Source organism: Salvelinus namaycush, chromosome 24, assembly GCF_016432855.1.
Source record: "Salvelinus namaycush isolate Seneca chromosome 24, SaNama_1.0, whole genome shotgun sequence".
NCBI lineage: Eukaryota > Metazoa > Chordata > Actinopteri > Salmoniformes > Salmonidae > Salvelinus > Salvelinus namaycush.
The window spans coordinates 25,734,612-25,750,956 of record NC_052330.1 but is presented as its reverse complement, the minus strand read 5'-3'; the positions used below and the strand labels follow the sequence as shown (position 1 = coordinate 25,750,956).

The following is a 16,345-nucleotide window of genomic DNA, read 5'->3' as shown; positions in this document are numbered from 1 at the left end:
AGAGCATGGGGATGTTTATAATGTCATATCCTTCTCTGTAGGAGAGCGTGGGAATGTTTATAATGTCATATCCTTCTCTGTAGGAGAGCGTGGGAATGTTTATAATGTCATATCCTTCTCTGTAGGAGAGCATGGGGATGTTTATAATGTCATATCCTTCTCTGTAGGAGAGCGTGGGAATGTTTATAATGTCATATCCTTCTCTGTAGGAGAGCATGGGAATGTTTATAATGTCATATCCTTCTCTGTAGGAGAGCATGGGGCAGCAGGCCAAGCTGATTCGCTCCCAGGTGAAGAGGAACACGGTTAGAGACAAATTGAAGATGGTTCAGAACTTCCTGCACAGGCTCCGTTTCCTTGCCGACGAGGTAACATTCTGTTAAACTCAACTTTGTTTATAACACATTCTAGCTGCATTGACAGAGCAATTAGGCCTTATAGAGAGAGCACAGGCAACCTCCCAACAATGGATCTTAGCTCTCCATTATAAAACACTAGCCTAGTCATAACCAATCACTTTGTACAGTAAAGAGTACCACTGTGCAACAATAAACTGTACACTCATAAAATGTAATTCACCGATACAAGGGTGTGCATTCTTGTGTTTATCAATATCATTTATGTTATGCAGATGCATTTCAGCCTGTATTGACTGCTGTGTGGGTGTCAATAAAACGTTGAACCTATATCCTCTGTGCCCTCCAGCCCCAGCACAGTATCCCAGACGTGTTTGTATGGATGATGAGTAACAACAAGCGTATCGCCTACGCCCGCATCCCCTCCAAAGACATCCTCTACTCCATCGTAGACGAGGAGACAGGCAAGGACTGTGGCAAGGTCAAAGCTGTCTTCCTCAGGGTACGTGACTTGAACCTTCTCGACTCTCTCTGCCCTCCACTTCTCCCTACCCTCATTGTTTTGTTTTATAACCCAAACAAACTGTCGAATGTCCATTTACCTTAGTGTTGCTGTTGTAGGTCTGTGGCCTTGTGTCTTTAGATCCCAAGCTAAGATTAAAATCTTTCTAAGGCTGATGAAAGTTATATACATCTATGACGTTACTGTAACGTTTGTGTCCCCAGCTGCCTGGTAAGAAGGGGTTTGGTCCAGCGGGTTGGACAGTGCAGGCTAAGATGGAGATGTACCTGTGGCTGGGCCTCAACAAACAGAGGAAGGACTTCCTGTCTGGCCTGCCCAACGGCTTTGAAGAGAACAAGGCTCCCAGGACAAGCCCCTGTTTGCAGTCTGTACCCCCCATCAGTCTGGTTTACAACAGTAAGTCTGGTCTATAACAGTACGTCTGTCTACAGTCTGTACCCCCCATCAGTCTGGTTTACAACAGTAAGTCTGGTCTATAACAGTACGTCTGTCTACAGTCTGTACCCCCCATCAGTCTGGTTTACAACAGTAAGTCTGTCTACAGTCTGTACCCCCCATCAGTCTGGTTTACAACAGTAAGTCTGTCTACAGTCTGTACCCCCCATCAGTCTGGTTTACAACAGTAAGTCTGTCTACAGTCTGTACCCCCCATCAGTCTGGTTTACAACAGTAAGTCTGGTCTATAACAGTAAGTGTCTACAGTCTGTACACCCTGTCAGTCTGGTTTCCAACAGTAAGTCTGTCTACAGTCTGTACCCCCCATCAGTCTGGTTTACAACAGTAAGTCTGTCTACAGTCTGTACCCCCCATCAGTCTGGTTTACAACAGTAAGTCTGGTCTATAACAGTAAGTCTGTCTACAGTCTGTACACCCTGTCAGTCTGGTTTCCAACAGTAAGTCTGTCTACAGTCTGTACCCCCCATCAGTCTGGTTTACAACAGTAAGTCTGGTCTATAACAGTAAGTCTGTCTACAGTCTGTACACCCTGTCAGTCTGGTTTCCAACAGTAAGTCTGTCTACAGTCTGTACCCCCCATCAGTCTGGTTTACAACAGTAAGTCTGGTCTATAACAGTAAGTCTGGTCTATAACAGTATGTCTGTCTACAGTCTGTACCCCCCATCAGTCTGGTCTATAACAGTAAGTGTGGTTTACAACAGTAAGTCTGTCTACAGTCTGTACACCCTGTCAGTCTGGTTTACAACAGTAAGTCTGGTCTATAACAGTAAGTCTGTCTACAGTCTGTACCCCCATCAGTCTGGTCTATAACAGTAAGTCTGGTTTACAACAGTAAGTCTGTCTACAGTCTGTACACCCTGTCAGTCTGGTTTACAACAGTAAGTCTGGTCTATAACAGTAAGTCTGTCTACAGTCTGTACCCCCCGTCAGTCTGGTTTACAACAGTAAGTCTGGTCTATAACAGTACGTCTGTCTACAGTCTGTACCCCCCATCAGTCTGGTTTACAACAGTAAGTCTGTCTACAGTCTGTACCCCCCATCAGTCTGGTTTACAACAGTAAGTCTGTCTACAGTCTGTACCCCCCGTCAGTCTGGTTTACAACAGTAAGTCTGGTCTATAACAGTACGTCTGTCTACAGTCTGTACCCACCGTCAGTCTGGTTTACAACAGTAAGTCTGGTCTATAACAGTACGTCTGTCTACAGTCTGTACACCCTGTCAGTCTGGTTTACAACAGTAAGTCTGTCTACAGTCTGTACCCCCCATCAGTCTGGTCTATAACAGTAAGTGTGGTTTACAACAGTAAGTCTGTCTACAGTCTGTACACCCTGTCAGTCTGGTTTACAACAGTAAGTCTGGTCTATAACAGTAAGTCTGTCTACAGTCTGTACCCCCATCAGTCTGGTCTATAACAGTAAGTCTGGTTTACAACAGTAAGTCTGTCTACAGTCTGTACACCCTGTCAGTCTGGTTTACAACAGTAAGTCTGGTCTATAACAGTAAGTCTGTCTACAGTCTGTACCCCCCGTCAGTCTGGTTTACAACAGTAAGTCTGGTCTATAACAGTACGTCTGTCTACAGTCTGTACCCCCCATCAGTCTGGTTTACAACAGTAAGTCTGTCTACAGTCTGTACCCCCCATCAGTCTGGTTTACAACAGTAAGTCTGTCTACAGTCTGTACCCACCGTCAGTCTGGTTTACAACAGTAAGTCTGGTCTATAACAGTACGTCTGTCTACAGTCTGTACACCCTGTCAGTCTGGTTTACAACAGTAAGTCTGTCTACAGTCTGTACCCCCCATCAGTCTGGTTTACAACAGTAAGTCTGTCTACAGTCTGTACCCCCCATCAGTCTGGTTTACAACAGTACGTCTGTCTACAGTCTGTACCCCCCATCAGTCTGGTTTACAACAGTAAGTCTGTCTACAGTCTGTACCCCCCATCAGTCTGGTTTACAACAGTAAGTCTGTCTACAGTCTGTACCCCCCCATCAGTCTGGTTTACAACAGTAAATCTGGTCTATAACAGTAAGTCTGTCTGCAGTCTGTACCCCCTGTCAGTCTGGTTTACAACAGTAAATCTGGTCTATAACAGTAAGTCTGTCTGCAGTCTGTACCCCATGTCAGTCTGGTTTACAACAGTAAGTCTGTCTACAGTCTGTAACCTCTATATACTGTTGCTATGGTGAGTGAGCAGCTGCTTTATAAGCTAGCTACGTTTTGTATTTACACACTCCATTACCTAGTCCCATTTATTGAAGTACGCACTCAAGTGTGATGGCTCACACCTGTGCATCTCTGTGTCCTCTCTCTGCTCTGCTGTGTATCTGAGTGTTGTCTAATCTCTGTGTCCTCTCTCTGCTCTCCTGTGTATCTGAGTGTTGTCTAATCTCTGTGTCCTCTCTCTGCTCTCCTGTGTATCTGAGTGTTGTCTAATCTCTGTGTCCTCTCTCTGCTCTGCTGTGTATCTGCGTGTTGTCTAATCTCTGTGTCCTCTCTCTGCTCTGCTGTGTATCTGCGTGTTGTCTAATCTCTGTGTCCTCTCTCTGCTCTGCTGTGTATCTGCGTGTTGTCTAATCTCTGTGTCCTCTCACTGCTCTGCTGTGTATCTGAGTGTTGTCTAATCTCTTTGTCCTCTCTCTGCTCTGCTGTGTATCTGAGTGTTGTCTAATCTCTTTGTCCTCTCTCTGCTCTCCTGTGTATCTGAGTGTTGTCTAATCTCTGTGTCCTCTCTACTCTCCTGTGTATCTAAGTGTTGTTTAATCTCTGTGTCCTCTCTCTGCTCTGCTGTGTATCTGCGTGTTGTCTAATCTCTGTGTCCTCTCTCTGCTCTCCTGTGTATCTAAGTGTTGTTTAATCTCTGTGTCCTCTCTCTGCTCTGCTGTGTATCTGCGTGTTGTCTAATCTCTGTGTCCTCTCTCTGCTCTCCTGTGTATCTAAGTGTTGTTTAATCTCTGTGTCCTCTCTCTGCTCTGCTGTGTATCTGAGTGTTGTCTAATCTCTGTGTCCTCTCTACTCTCCTGTGTATCTAAGTGTTGTTTAATCTCTGTGTCCTCTCTCTGCTCTCCTGTGTATCTAAGTGTTGTCTAATCTCTGTGTCCTCTCTCTGCTCTGCTGTGTATCTGAGTGTTGTCTAATCTCTGTGTCCTCTCTCTGCTCTGCTGTGTATCTGAGTGTTGTCTAATCTCTGTGTCCTCTCTCTGCTCTCCTGTGTATCTAAGTGTTGTATAATCTCTGTGTCCTCTCTACTCTCCTGTGTATCTAAGTGTTGTTTAATCTCTGTGTCCTCTCGCTGCTCTGCTGTGTATCTGTGTGTTGTCTAATCTCTGTGTCCTCTCTACTCTCCTGTGTATCTAAGTGTTGTTTAATCTCTGTGTCCTCTCTCTGCTCTCCTGTGTATCTAAGTGTTGTTTAATCTCTGTGTCCTCTCTCTGCTCTGCTGTGTATCTGAGTGTTGTCTAATCTCTGTGTCCTCCCTCTGCTCTGCTGTGTATCTGAGTGTTGTCTAATCTCTGTGTCCTCTCTCTGCTCTGCTGTGTATCTGAGTGTTGTCTAATCTCTTTGTCCTCTCTCTGCTCTCCTGTGTATCTGAGTGTTGTTTAATCTCTGTGTCCTCTCTCTGCTCTCCTGTGTATCTGAGTGTTGTCTCATCACTGTATCCTCTCTCTGCTCTGCAGTGAAGCAGGTGTTCCAGCTGAGGGCTCACATGTACCAGGCCAGGAGTCTGTTTGCTGCAGACAGCAGTGGCTTGTCAGACCCCTTTGCCAGGGTATTCTTCTCCACACATAGCCAGGTCACTGAGGTAAGATAGAGGGTGTATGTGTGTGTGTGCATGTGTGTGTGTGTGTATGAGTGTGTGTTTGTGTGTGTGTCAGTGTGTGTGTTTTTGTGCATATGCGTATGTGTGTTCTAGAGTCAGTCTCTGCTCTACCTGGGCCTAGTAAGCCATGTGTGTGTGTGTGTGTTTGTTAATGTGTGTGTGTGTGCCTGTGTACGTGCGTGTCTGTTAATGTGTGTCCGTGTGTTTTAGGTCCTGAGTGAGACTCTGTGTCCTACGTGGGATCAGCTGCTGGTGTTTGATGATGTTGAGCTGTTCGGGGAGGCCGGCGAGCTACGAGACGACCCGCCTATCATTGTGGTAGAGGTCTACGACCAGGACACTGTGGTACGACCTGACGGAGAGAGAGAGAGAGAGAGAGTGAGAGTGAGAGTGAGAGTGAGAGTGAGAGTGAGGGTGAGAGTGAGAGTATGAGAGGGGGAGTGAGAGTGAGAGTGAGAGTGAGAGTGAGAGTGAGAGTGAGAGTGAGAGTGAGAGTGAGAGTGAGAGTGAGAGTGAGAGAGAGTGAGAGAGAGAGATCCATAGTGAAACTATTGTTTTGTGGGATTCAAAGGATACTAGGATACAAAGTACTGTGAGACTGGACTGGCCATTTTTGGCAAATGCCAGATGGGCTGGTCCATGTCTATCTCAGGTTTCTTTTCACAAAATTATTATTATTTAGCTGATAATGGGGGCATCAAGGAAAACATGGGCCGGTGTGGGGGCCTCAAGGGAAAATGGGCCGGTGTGATAGAAATGCCAGGGCTGATTTCTGGTCCCAGTCCGTCCCTGTCTGTGATCCAAACACTTTGTGTTTGTCCATATGTCCTTACTGTGTATCTCTTACTGTCTTAATTTACCATGTTCCTCCTGTTCCTGCTCATGTTGTGGATTATGCTGTTGGGGCTAAGTAGAGTGTGAAAGCTAGAAGACGGGCCTCTCCTGCTTTGGGCTTCTGTTTGCGTAGCAACGTAGCTAGTTAGCCAAGTCATGCAAGAGGCAGGACAGGCTATTTTACAGGGCATTCCCAAACTAGGTTTGCCATCTGTCCATGACGTAGCCATAAGCATGTTCCTCTTGTATTCCTCCAGTAGTGGTTGTAGACATGGTTGTGTTTGATAGCGGAAACAGTAGTTGATTGGTTGCAGTTGTTTGGTTGAAGTGTTTACTCTACCAGTCATGCATGCTTCTCATAAACTGATGGAACCAATAGGGATATGACCCCTGGTAGGACCTTTCAAATTCTGTTAGCCTTATGGTAGCTAGCAGGTTCTCTGAATAGTCCCCACTTTATACACCATTTTCAGTATTATGTCTGTATTACACTGGCCCCCAGTGGCCATGACAAGAAGTACACCCCATAAACTGGTTTCTAACTTTGGTTTTCTTTCTACGGTTGTCTCTGTGGCGTCCAGGGCAAGGCAGAGTTCATTGGTCGGACGTTTGCTAAGCCCATCACGAAGATGTGTGACGAGCATTACGGCCCCCTGAGGTTCCCCCCACAGCTTGAGTACTACCAGATCTACCGTGGTAACTCTACCGCCGGTGACCTACTGGCTGCCTTCGAGCTGCTGCAGGTCAGCTGATCACACACACTTGCACACATAGACACGTGGGCACACTGCAAGTACACACACACACACATCAGAAAAATACACGTATGCACATATACACACCAGGAACACGCACACCAGGAAACACGCACACACACGCACACACACACACACACACACACACACACACACACACACACACACACACACACACACACACACACACACACACACACACACACACACACACACACACACACACACACACACACACTAGGAACTAAATAACATGCCAGGAACACACTAAGAGCATGCCATTGACATACATGGAAAGAGTTTAAAAATACACACCGACGCACAGGAAGTTATTAGACAAATGGATCACGTGGAGAATGACTCTCAACAGATTTACCAAATGCATGGAATATGCAACTGCTGAACAGTTGTGCACGGTGACAAGCTGATTCCTCAGCAAATCTAGAAAAGAAGGGTCTCTCTTTCTCTCTCTCTCTGTGTTTGCTTCTCTTCATCTGTCGGTTATTAATTTCCATTTCATCCTAATTGTCCGTCCACAATTTTCTTCTTCCTCCATGCCTCTTATCTCCATCTTCATCCATGTCTCTCCTCTCCTTCTTCTTCCTCCATGCCTCTCCTCTTCTTCTTCCTCCATGCCTCTCCTCTCCTTCTTCCTCCATGCCTCTCCTCTTCTTCTTCCTCCATGCCTCTCCTCTCCTTCTTCCTCCTTGCCTCTCCTCTTCTTCCTCCATGCCTCTCCTCCTCTCCTTCCTCCATGCCTCTCCACTTCTTCTTCCTCCATGCCTCTCATATGCTTCCTCCTCCATGCCGCTATTCTCCTTCTTCCATCCTCTCCTCTCCTTCTTCCTCTATGCCTCCCCTCTCCTTCCTCCTCCATGCCTTCCACTCCTTCTTCTCTCCTCTCCTCTCCTTCCTCCTCAATGCCTCTCCTCTCCTTCTTCCATCCTCTCCTCATCTTCCTCCTCCATGCCTCCTCTTCTTCCCTCCATGCCTCTCCTCTCCTTCTTCTCTCCTCTCCTTCTTCCATCCTCTCCTCTCCTTTCTCCTTCATGCCTCTCCTCTTATTCCTCCTTCATGCCTCTCCTCTCCTTATTCCTCCATGCCTCTCCTCTTCTTCCTCCTCCATGCCTATCCTCTCCTTCTTTCTCCCTGCCTCTCCTCTTCTTCTTCTTCTTCCATGCCTCTCCTCCTCTTCTTCCTCCATGCCTCTCATCTCCTTCTTCATCCATGCCTCTCCTCTCCTTCTTCCTCCATGCCTCTTCTCTCCTTCTTCTTCCATGCCTCTCCTCTCCTTCTTCCTCCATGCCTCTCATCTCCTTCTTCATCCATGCCTCTCCTCTCCTTCTTTTTCCATGCCTCTTCTCTCCTTCTTCTTCCATGCCTCTCCTCCTCTTCTTCCTCCATGCCTCTTCTCTCCTTCCTCAATGCCTCTCCTCTTCTTCTTCCATGCCTCTCCTCCTCTTCTTCCTCAATGCCTCTCCTCTTCTTCTTCCATGCCTCTCCCCCTCTTCTTCATCCATGCCTCTTCTCTCCTTCCTCAATGCCTCTCCTCTTCTTCTTCCATGCCTCTCCTCCTCTTCTTCCTCCATGCCTCTCCTCCTCTTCTTCCTCCATGCCTCCTTTTCTTATTCCTCCATGCCTCTCCTCTCCTTCTTCTCCATGCCTCTCCTCTCCTTCTTCTTCCATGCCTCTCTTCTTCTTCCTCCATGCCTCTCCTCTTCTTCTTCCTCCATGCCTCTCCTCTCCTTCTTCCTCCATGCATCTCCTCTCCTTCTTCCCCCATGCCTCTCCTCTCCTTCTTCCTCCATGCCCCTCTTCTCTTTCGTCCTCCATGCCTCTCCTTTCCTTCTTCGTCCAGGCCTCTCCTCCTCTTCTTCCTCCATGCCTCTCCTCCTCTTCTTCCTCCAATGCCTCTCCTCTTCTTCCTCCTCCATGCCTATCCTCTCCTTCTTCCTCCATGCCTCTCCTCTCCTTCTTCTTCCATGCCTCTTCTCTCCTTCTTCCATGCCTCTCCTCTCCTTCTTCATCCATGTCTCTCCTCTCCTTCTTCCTCCATGCCTCTCCTCCTCTTCTTCTTCCATGCCTCTCCTCTCCTTCTTCTTCCATGCCTCTTCTCTCCTTCTTCTTCCATGCCTCTCCTCTCCTTCTTCCTCCATGCCTCTCCTCTCCTTCTTCCTCCATGCCTCTCCTCCTCTTCTTCCTCCATGCCTCTCCTCTCCTTCTTCTTCCATGCCTCTTCTCTCCTTCTTCTTCCTCCATGCCTCTCCTCTTCTTCTTCTTCCATGCCTCTCCTCCTCTTCTTCCTCCATGCCTCTCCTCTCCTTCTTCTTCCTCCATGCCTCTCCTCTTCTCCTTCTTCCATGCCTCTCCTCCTCTTCTTCCTCCATGCCTCTCCTCTCCTTCTTCTTCCTCCATGCCTCTCCTCTTCTTCTTCCATGCCTTTCCTCCTCTTCTTCCTCCATGTCTCTCCTCTCCTTCTTCTTCAATGCCTCTTCTCTCCTTCTTCTTCCATGCCTCTCCTCTCCTTCTTCCTCCATGCCTCTCCTCTCCTTCTTCCTCCATGCCTCTCCTCTCCTTCTTCCTCCATGCCTCTCCTCCTCTTCTTCTTCCATGCCTCTCCTCCTCTTCTTCCTCCATGCCTCTCCTCTCCTTCTTCCTCCATGCCTCTCCTTCTTCTCCATGCCTCACCTCTCCTTCCTCCATGCCTCTCCTCTTCTTCTTCCTCCATGCCTCTCCTCTCCTTCTTCCTCCATGCCTCTCCTCTCTTTCTTCCTCCATGCCTCTCCTCTTCTTCCATGCCTCTCCTCCTCTTCCTCCATGCCTCTCCTCCTCTTCTTCCTCCATGCCTCTCCTCTTCTTCCTCCATGCCTCTCCTCTCCTTCCTCCATGCCTCTCCTCTTCTTCTTCCTCCATGCCGCTCCTCTCCTTCTTCCATCCTCTCCTCTCCTTTTTCCTCTATGCCTCCCCTCTCCTTCCTCCTCCATGCCTTTCCACTCCTTCTTCTCTCCTCTCCTCTCCGTCCTCCTCCATGCCTCTCCTCTCCTTCTTCCATCCTCTCCTCTCCTTTCTCCTTCATGCCTCTCCTCTTATTCTTCCTCCATGCCTCTCCTCTCCTTATTCCTCCATGGCTCTCCTCTTCTTCCTCCTCCATGCCTATCCTCTCCTTCTATCTCCATGCCTCTCCTCTTCTTCCTCCTCCATGCCTATCCTGTCCTTCGTTCTCCATGCCTATCCTCTTCTTCCTCCTCCATGCCTCTCCTTTCTCCTTGCCTCTCCTCTTCTTCTTCCTAGATGCCTCTCCTCTTCTTCCTTCTCCATGCCTCTCCTCTCCTTCTTCCTCCATGCTTCTCCTATCCTTCTTCCATCCTCTCCTTATCACCCTGTGGTACCTTGACTCCCCTTCCTTCTCTTTTCTCCCTCCTTCCTTCACTGGACCCCCACCCTACTCCCCCCTACCTCCTGCCCTCCACCTTACATACTCCTGTACCCTGTCCCCACTCTGCAGATTCCCTATGACGATGAGGAGATCAGGAGGGCTCTGATTGCTGTCCATGACTTTGCTGTTCCTCAGATTAAGGTGCTCTTTTCACTCTTCTGTCCCTCCCTCTATGGTCACTCTCTGGTCATTCTAACTCTATGGTCTCTCTGGTCATTCTAACTCTATGGTCTCTCTGGTCATTCTAACTCTATGGTCACTCTGGTCAGTTTAACTCTATGGTTTCTCTGGTCAGTCCAACTCTATGGTCACTCTGGTCAGTCTAACTCTATGGTCACTCTGGTCAGTCTAACTATATGGTATCTCTGGTCATTCTAACTCTATGGTTTCTCTGGTCAGTCCAACTCTATGGTCACTCTGGTAAGTCTAACGCTATGGTCACTCTGGTCAGTCCAAATCTATGGTCACTCTCAAGTCAGTCCAAATCTATGGTCTTTCTGGTCAGTCCAAACCTATGGCCTATGGTCTCTCTGGTCAGTCTAACTCTATGGTCACTCTGGTCAGTCTAACTCTATGGTCACTCTGGTCAGTCTAACTCTATGGTATCTCTGGTCAGTCTAACTCTATGGTCTCTCTGGTCAGTCTAACTCTATGGTCTCTCTGGTCAGCCTAACTCTATGGTCTAACTCTATGGTCAGTTTAACTCTATGGTCTAACTCTATGGTCAGTTTAACTCTATGGTCTCTCTCGTCAGTCTAACTCTATGGTCTCCCTGGTCAGTCTAACTCTATGGTCACTCTGGTAAGTTTAACTCTATGGTCTCTATGGTCTCTCTGGTCAGTCTAACTCTATGGTCTAACTCTCTGGTCAGTTTAACTCTATGGTCTCTCTCGTCATTCTAACACTATGGTCTCCCTGGTCAGTCTAACTCTATGGTCTCTATGGTCGCTCTCGTCAGTCTAACTCTATGGTCTCCCTGGTCAGTCTAACTCTATGGTCTCTATGGTCTCTCTGGTCAGTCTAACTCTATGGTCTAACTCTCTGGTCAGTTTAACTCTATGGTCTCTCTCGTCATTCTAACACTATGGTCTCCCTGGTCAGTCTAACTCTATGGTCTCTATGGTCTCTCTGGTTAGTCTAACTCTATGGTCTCTCTGGTCAGTCTAACTCTATGGTCTCTCTGGTCAGTCTAACTCTATGGTCTCTCTGATCAGTCTAACTCTATGGTCTCTCTGATCAGTCTAACTCTATGGTCTCTCTGGTCAGTCTAACTCTATGGTCTCTCTGATCAGTCTAACTCTATGGTCTCTCTCGTCAGTCTAACTCTATGGTCACTCTGGTCAGTCTAACTCTATGGTCACTCTGGTCAGTCTAACTCTATGGTCTCTCTGGTCAGTCTAACTCTATGGTCTCTCTGATCAGTCTAACTCTATGGTCTCTCTGGTCAGTCTAACTCTATGGTCTCTCTGGCCAGTCTAACTCTATGGTCACTCTGATCAGTTTAACTCTATGGTCTCTCTCGTCAATCTAACTCTATGGTCTCTCTGGCCAGTCTAACTCTATGGTCTCTCTGGCCAGTCTAACTCTATGGTCACTCTGATCAGTCTAACTCTATGATCAGTCTAACTCTATGGTCTCCCTGGTCAGTCTAACTCTATGGTCTCTCTGGTCAGTCTAACTCTATGGTCTCTCTGGTCAGTCTAACTCTATGGTCTCTCTGGCCAGTCTAACTCTATGGTCTCTCTGATCAGTCTAACTCTATGGTCTCTCTGGTCAGTCTAACTCTATGGTCTCTCTGGCCAGTCTAACTCTATGGTCACTCTGATCAGTTTAACTCTATGGTCTCTCTCGTCAATCTAACTCTATGGTCTCTCTGGCCAGTCTAACTCTATGGTCTCTCTGGCCAGTCTAACTCTATGGTCACTCTGATCAGTCTAACTCTATGATCAGTTTAACTCTATGGTCTCTCTCGTCAATCTAACTCTATGGTCTCTCTGGCCAGTCTAACTCTATGGTCTCTCTGGCCAGTCTAACTCTATGGTCACTCTGATCAGTCTAACTCTATGATCAGTCTAACTCTATGGTCTCTCTGGCCAGTCTAACTCTATGGTCTCTCTGGTCAGTCTAACTCTATGGTCTCTCTGATCAGTCTAACTCTATGGTCTCTCTGGTCAGTCTAACTCTATGGTCTCTCTGGTCAGTCTAACTCTATGGTCTCTCTGGCCAGTCTAACTCTATGGTCACTCTGATCAGTCTAACTCTATGGTCAGTTTAACTCTATGGTCTCTCTCGTCAATCTAACTCTATGGTCGCTCTGGTCAGTCTAACTCTATGGTCTCTCTCGTCAATCTAACTCTATGGTCTCTCTGGTCAGTCTAACTCTATGGTCTCTCTGGCCAGTCTAACTCTATGGTCACTCTGATCAGTTTAACTCTATGGTCTCTCTCGTCAATCTAACTCTATGGTCTCTCTGGCCAGTCTAACTCTATGGTCTCTCTGGCCAGTCTAACTCTATGGTCACTCTGATCAGTCTAACTCTATGATCAGTTTAACTCTATGGTCTCTCTCGTCAATCTAACTCTATGGTCTCTCTGGCCAGTCTAACTCTATGGTCTCTCTGGCCAGTCTAACTCTATGGTCACTCTGATCAGTCTAACTCTATGATCAGTCTAACTCTATGGTCTCTCTGGCCAGTCTAACTCTATGGTCTCTCTGGTCAGTCTAACTCTATGGTCTCTCTGATCAGTCTAACTCTATGGTCTCTCTGGTCAGTCTAACTCTATGGTCTCTCTGGTCAGTCTAACTCTATGGTCTCTCTGGCCAGTCTAACTCTATGGTCACTCTGATCAGTCTAACTCTATGGTCAGTTTAACTCTATGGTCTCTCTCGTCAATCTAACTCTATGGTCGCTCTGGTCAGTCTAACTCTATGGTCTCTCTCGTCAATCTAACTCTATGGTCTCTCTGGTCAGTCTAACTCTATGGTCTCTCTGGCCAGTCTAACTCTATGGTTTCTCTGGCCAGTCTAAGTCTTCTTCTGCTGAGTGTTTTAATCTATAAAGGTGCTTCTCTCCCTCTCTGCCCCATCCATCTCTATTCAGTGTCTTGCTCTGTAACTACTCTCTCTAACTTCTGTACCTCTGCAAAACTAGTCCAGAGATAAAGCCAAACTAAAATCATTTTATTGCTGAATACTGAGGCTGATGTTTGTAATTTACGCGTAATTTTATCTCCTCGGTATGTTGTATACATTGGTTGTTGCCTCCTCTCCCTTCTTTTCCTGGAGTAGATTGGACAAGGGGGGAGGGCAGAGCTTCCTCCCATCGATGGTCCGACAGACTCAGAACGTGGACCCATCCTCCCTGTACCCATGGGTATCCGACCTATCCTCAGCCGCTACCGCATAGAGGTGAGACAACACTCCATGACTAGGGAACAGCACTCAGAGAGGGTACTAAAACTACAAGCTAGAGGAAAGAGAGAAAGTACCCCAAAGCTAGAAAGTGGAAGGTGGAGGACACAGGTCCAGGTGGTGGCGGTAAGGGGAGATCAAGGCAACCCTCAAATGGGGTGCTGTTCAAATGGTCTGATCCAGTCTGATATGTTGTGGTCCAGGTTCTGTTCTGGGGCCTGAGGGACCTGAAGAGGGTGAATTTGGCCCAGGTGGACAGACCCAGGGTGGACATAGAGTGTGCAGGGAGAGGAGTCCAGTCTGCTCTCATTCAGAACTACAAGAAGAACCCCAACTTCAGCACCCTCGTCAAGTGGTTTGAGGTGGTGAGTAGAACCTGGTCAAATCTTGATGGTCTTTCAGACAGTGAAAGACAGCAGATACTGTACATAAAGTTAGCAAAAATTTAATGTCCTCTCACTGCGTTTATTTTCAGCAAACTTAACATGTGTAAATATTTGTATGAACATAACAAGATTCAACAACTGAGACATAAACTGAACAAGTTCCACAGACTAACAGAAATTGAATAATGTGTCCCTGAACAAAGGGAGGGTCAAAATCAAAAGTAACAGTCAGTATCTGGTGTGGCCACCAGCTGCATTAACTACTGCAGTGCATCTCCTCCTCATCAACTGCACCAGATTTGCCAGTTCTTACTGTGAGATGTTACCCCACTCTTCCACCAAGGCACTTGCAAGTTCCCGGACATTTCTGGTGAGAATGGCCCTAGCCCTCACCGTCCGATCCAACTGGTCCCAGACATGCTCAATGGGATTGAGATCCGGGCTCTTCGCTGGCCATGGCAGAACACTGACATTCCTGTCTTGCAGGAAATCACGCACAGAACGAGCAGTATGGCTGGTGGCATTGTCATGCTGGAGGGTCATGTCAGGATGAGCCTGCAGGAAGGGTACCACATGAAGAAGGATGTCTTCCCTGTAACGCACAGCGTTGAGATTGCCTTCAATGACAACAAGCTCGGTCCGATGATGCTGTGACACACCGCCCCAGACCATGACGGACCCTCCACCTCCAAATCGATCCCGTTCCAGAGTACAGGCCTCGGTGTAACGCTCATTCCTTCGACGATAAACGCGAATCCGACCATCACCTCCGGTGAGACAAAACCGCAACTCGTCAATGAAGAGCACTTTTTGACAGTCATGTCTGGTCCCATAGGCCCATAGGCGACGTTGTTGCCGGTGATGTCTGGTGAGGACCTGCCTTTCAACAGGCCTACAAGCCCTCAGTCCAGCCTCTCTCAACCTATTGCAGACAGTCCGAGCACTGATGGAAGGATTGTGTTTTCCTGGTGTAACTCGGGCAGTTGTTGTTGCCATCCTGTACCTGTCCCGCAGGTGTGATGTTCAGATGTACCGATCCTGTGCAGGTGTTGTTACACTCTTTAGTTTCCTAATTATTCATAACTGTGACCTTAATTGCCTACCATCTGTAAGCTGTTAGTGTCTTAACGACCGTTCCACAGGTGCATGTTCCTTAATTGTTTATGGTTCATTGAACAAGCATGGGAAACAGTGTTTAAACCCTTTACAATGAAGATCTGTGAAGTTATTTGGATTTTTACGAATTATCTTTGAAAGACAGGGTCCTGAAAAAGGGACGTTTCTTTTTTTGCTCAGTGTATTGAATGGATTCAAGCTGGTTTAAAACTGACCTTAGATCTTGCATATAGGCCAGGGAAACTTCCTAACTCTCTATGCGACCCCTGACCTTTGCCCCCTGACCCCATCAGGACTTGCCAGAGAATGAGCTGCTTCACCCTCCTCTGAACGTCCGGGTGGTGGACTGCAGGGCGTTTGGCCGCTACACCCTGGTGGGTTCCCATGCTGTCACCAGCCTGCGACGCTTCATCTACAGCCCACCAGACAAGACACACAACAACTGGGCCAGCGCAGGTACGCCTACTCACACTCTACTACTTTCTATTTCTTTTACAAGAGATTACATTTTTGTATTGGTCTGGGGAATCCAAACCATGTATTTATACTATTTGAGTATATACATTTGTTGATATACTGTATAGTCTCAGAATCTAATCTTCCAAATTATTTTCAACAGTTTGTGATTTCCTCTCAGACTGAATCAGACCTGCGTGTGAATATGAATTTCCTACTGCTTTACTCACTTTGATGCTTCCTTGCTTTTTCCCACTTCTGCTCTCCTTCTCTCCCACTCTCTGTGCCAATCTGTATTCTCTCTCTCTCTCTCTTTCTCTCTCTCTCACTCTCTCTCTCCATCTCTCTCTCTCTTTCTCTCTCTCGCTCTCTCTTCTCTCTTTCTCTCACTCTGTCTTGCTCTTTCTCTTTCGCTTTCTGTTGCTTTCTCTTTCGCTCTCTCTCACTCTCTCTTTCTTTCTTTCTCTCTCTCACTCTTTCTTTCTTTTTCTCTCTCTCTCTCTCTTTATCTCTCTCTTTCTCTCTCTATTTCTCTCTCTCTCGCTCTTTCTTTCTCTCTCTCTCACTCTCACTCTTTCTCTCTCTCTCTTTCTCTATCTCTCACTCTCTCTTTCTCTATCTATCTCTTACTCTCTCTCTCTCGCTTTCGCTTTCTCTATCTCTCTCGCTCTCGCTTTCTCTATCTCCATCTCTCTCTCTCACTTTCTCTATCTCTCTCTCTCTCTCTCTTTCTTTCTCTCTCTTTCTCTCCATCTCTCTCTCTCGCTCTCTTCTCTCTCTCACTCTCTTTCTCTCT

The 16,345-nt window shown here is 47.2% G+C and overlaps 1 protein-coding gene across 1 annotated transcript in view; it reads left to right on the top strand.

The window, feature by feature from the left end:
• LOC120019539 (otoferlin-like) overlaps nucleotides 1-16,345 on the top strand; it is a 127,134-nt gene that overhangs the window by 95,737 nt on the left and 15,052 nt on the right. The window contains exons 21-29 of the mRNA XM_038962838.1: nucleotides 252-368; nucleotides 706-858; nucleotides 1,083-1,275; nucleotides 5,013-5,137; nucleotides 5,366-5,500; nucleotides 6,571-6,732; nucleotides 13,469-13,588; nucleotides 13,795-13,956; nucleotides 15,387-15,549. Of these exons, the coding sequence (XP_038818766.1) occupies nucleotides 252-368; nucleotides 706-858; nucleotides 1,083-1,275; nucleotides 5,013-5,137; nucleotides 5,366-5,500; nucleotides 6,571-6,732; nucleotides 13,469-13,588; nucleotides 13,795-13,956; nucleotides 15,387-15,549 (1,330 nt within the window). The remainder of the gene's footprint in view (nucleotides 1-251; nucleotides 369-705; nucleotides 859-1,082; nucleotides 1,276-5,012; nucleotides 5,138-5,365; nucleotides 5,501-6,570; nucleotides 6,733-13,468; nucleotides 13,589-13,794; nucleotides 13,957-15,386; nucleotides 15,550-16,345) is intronic.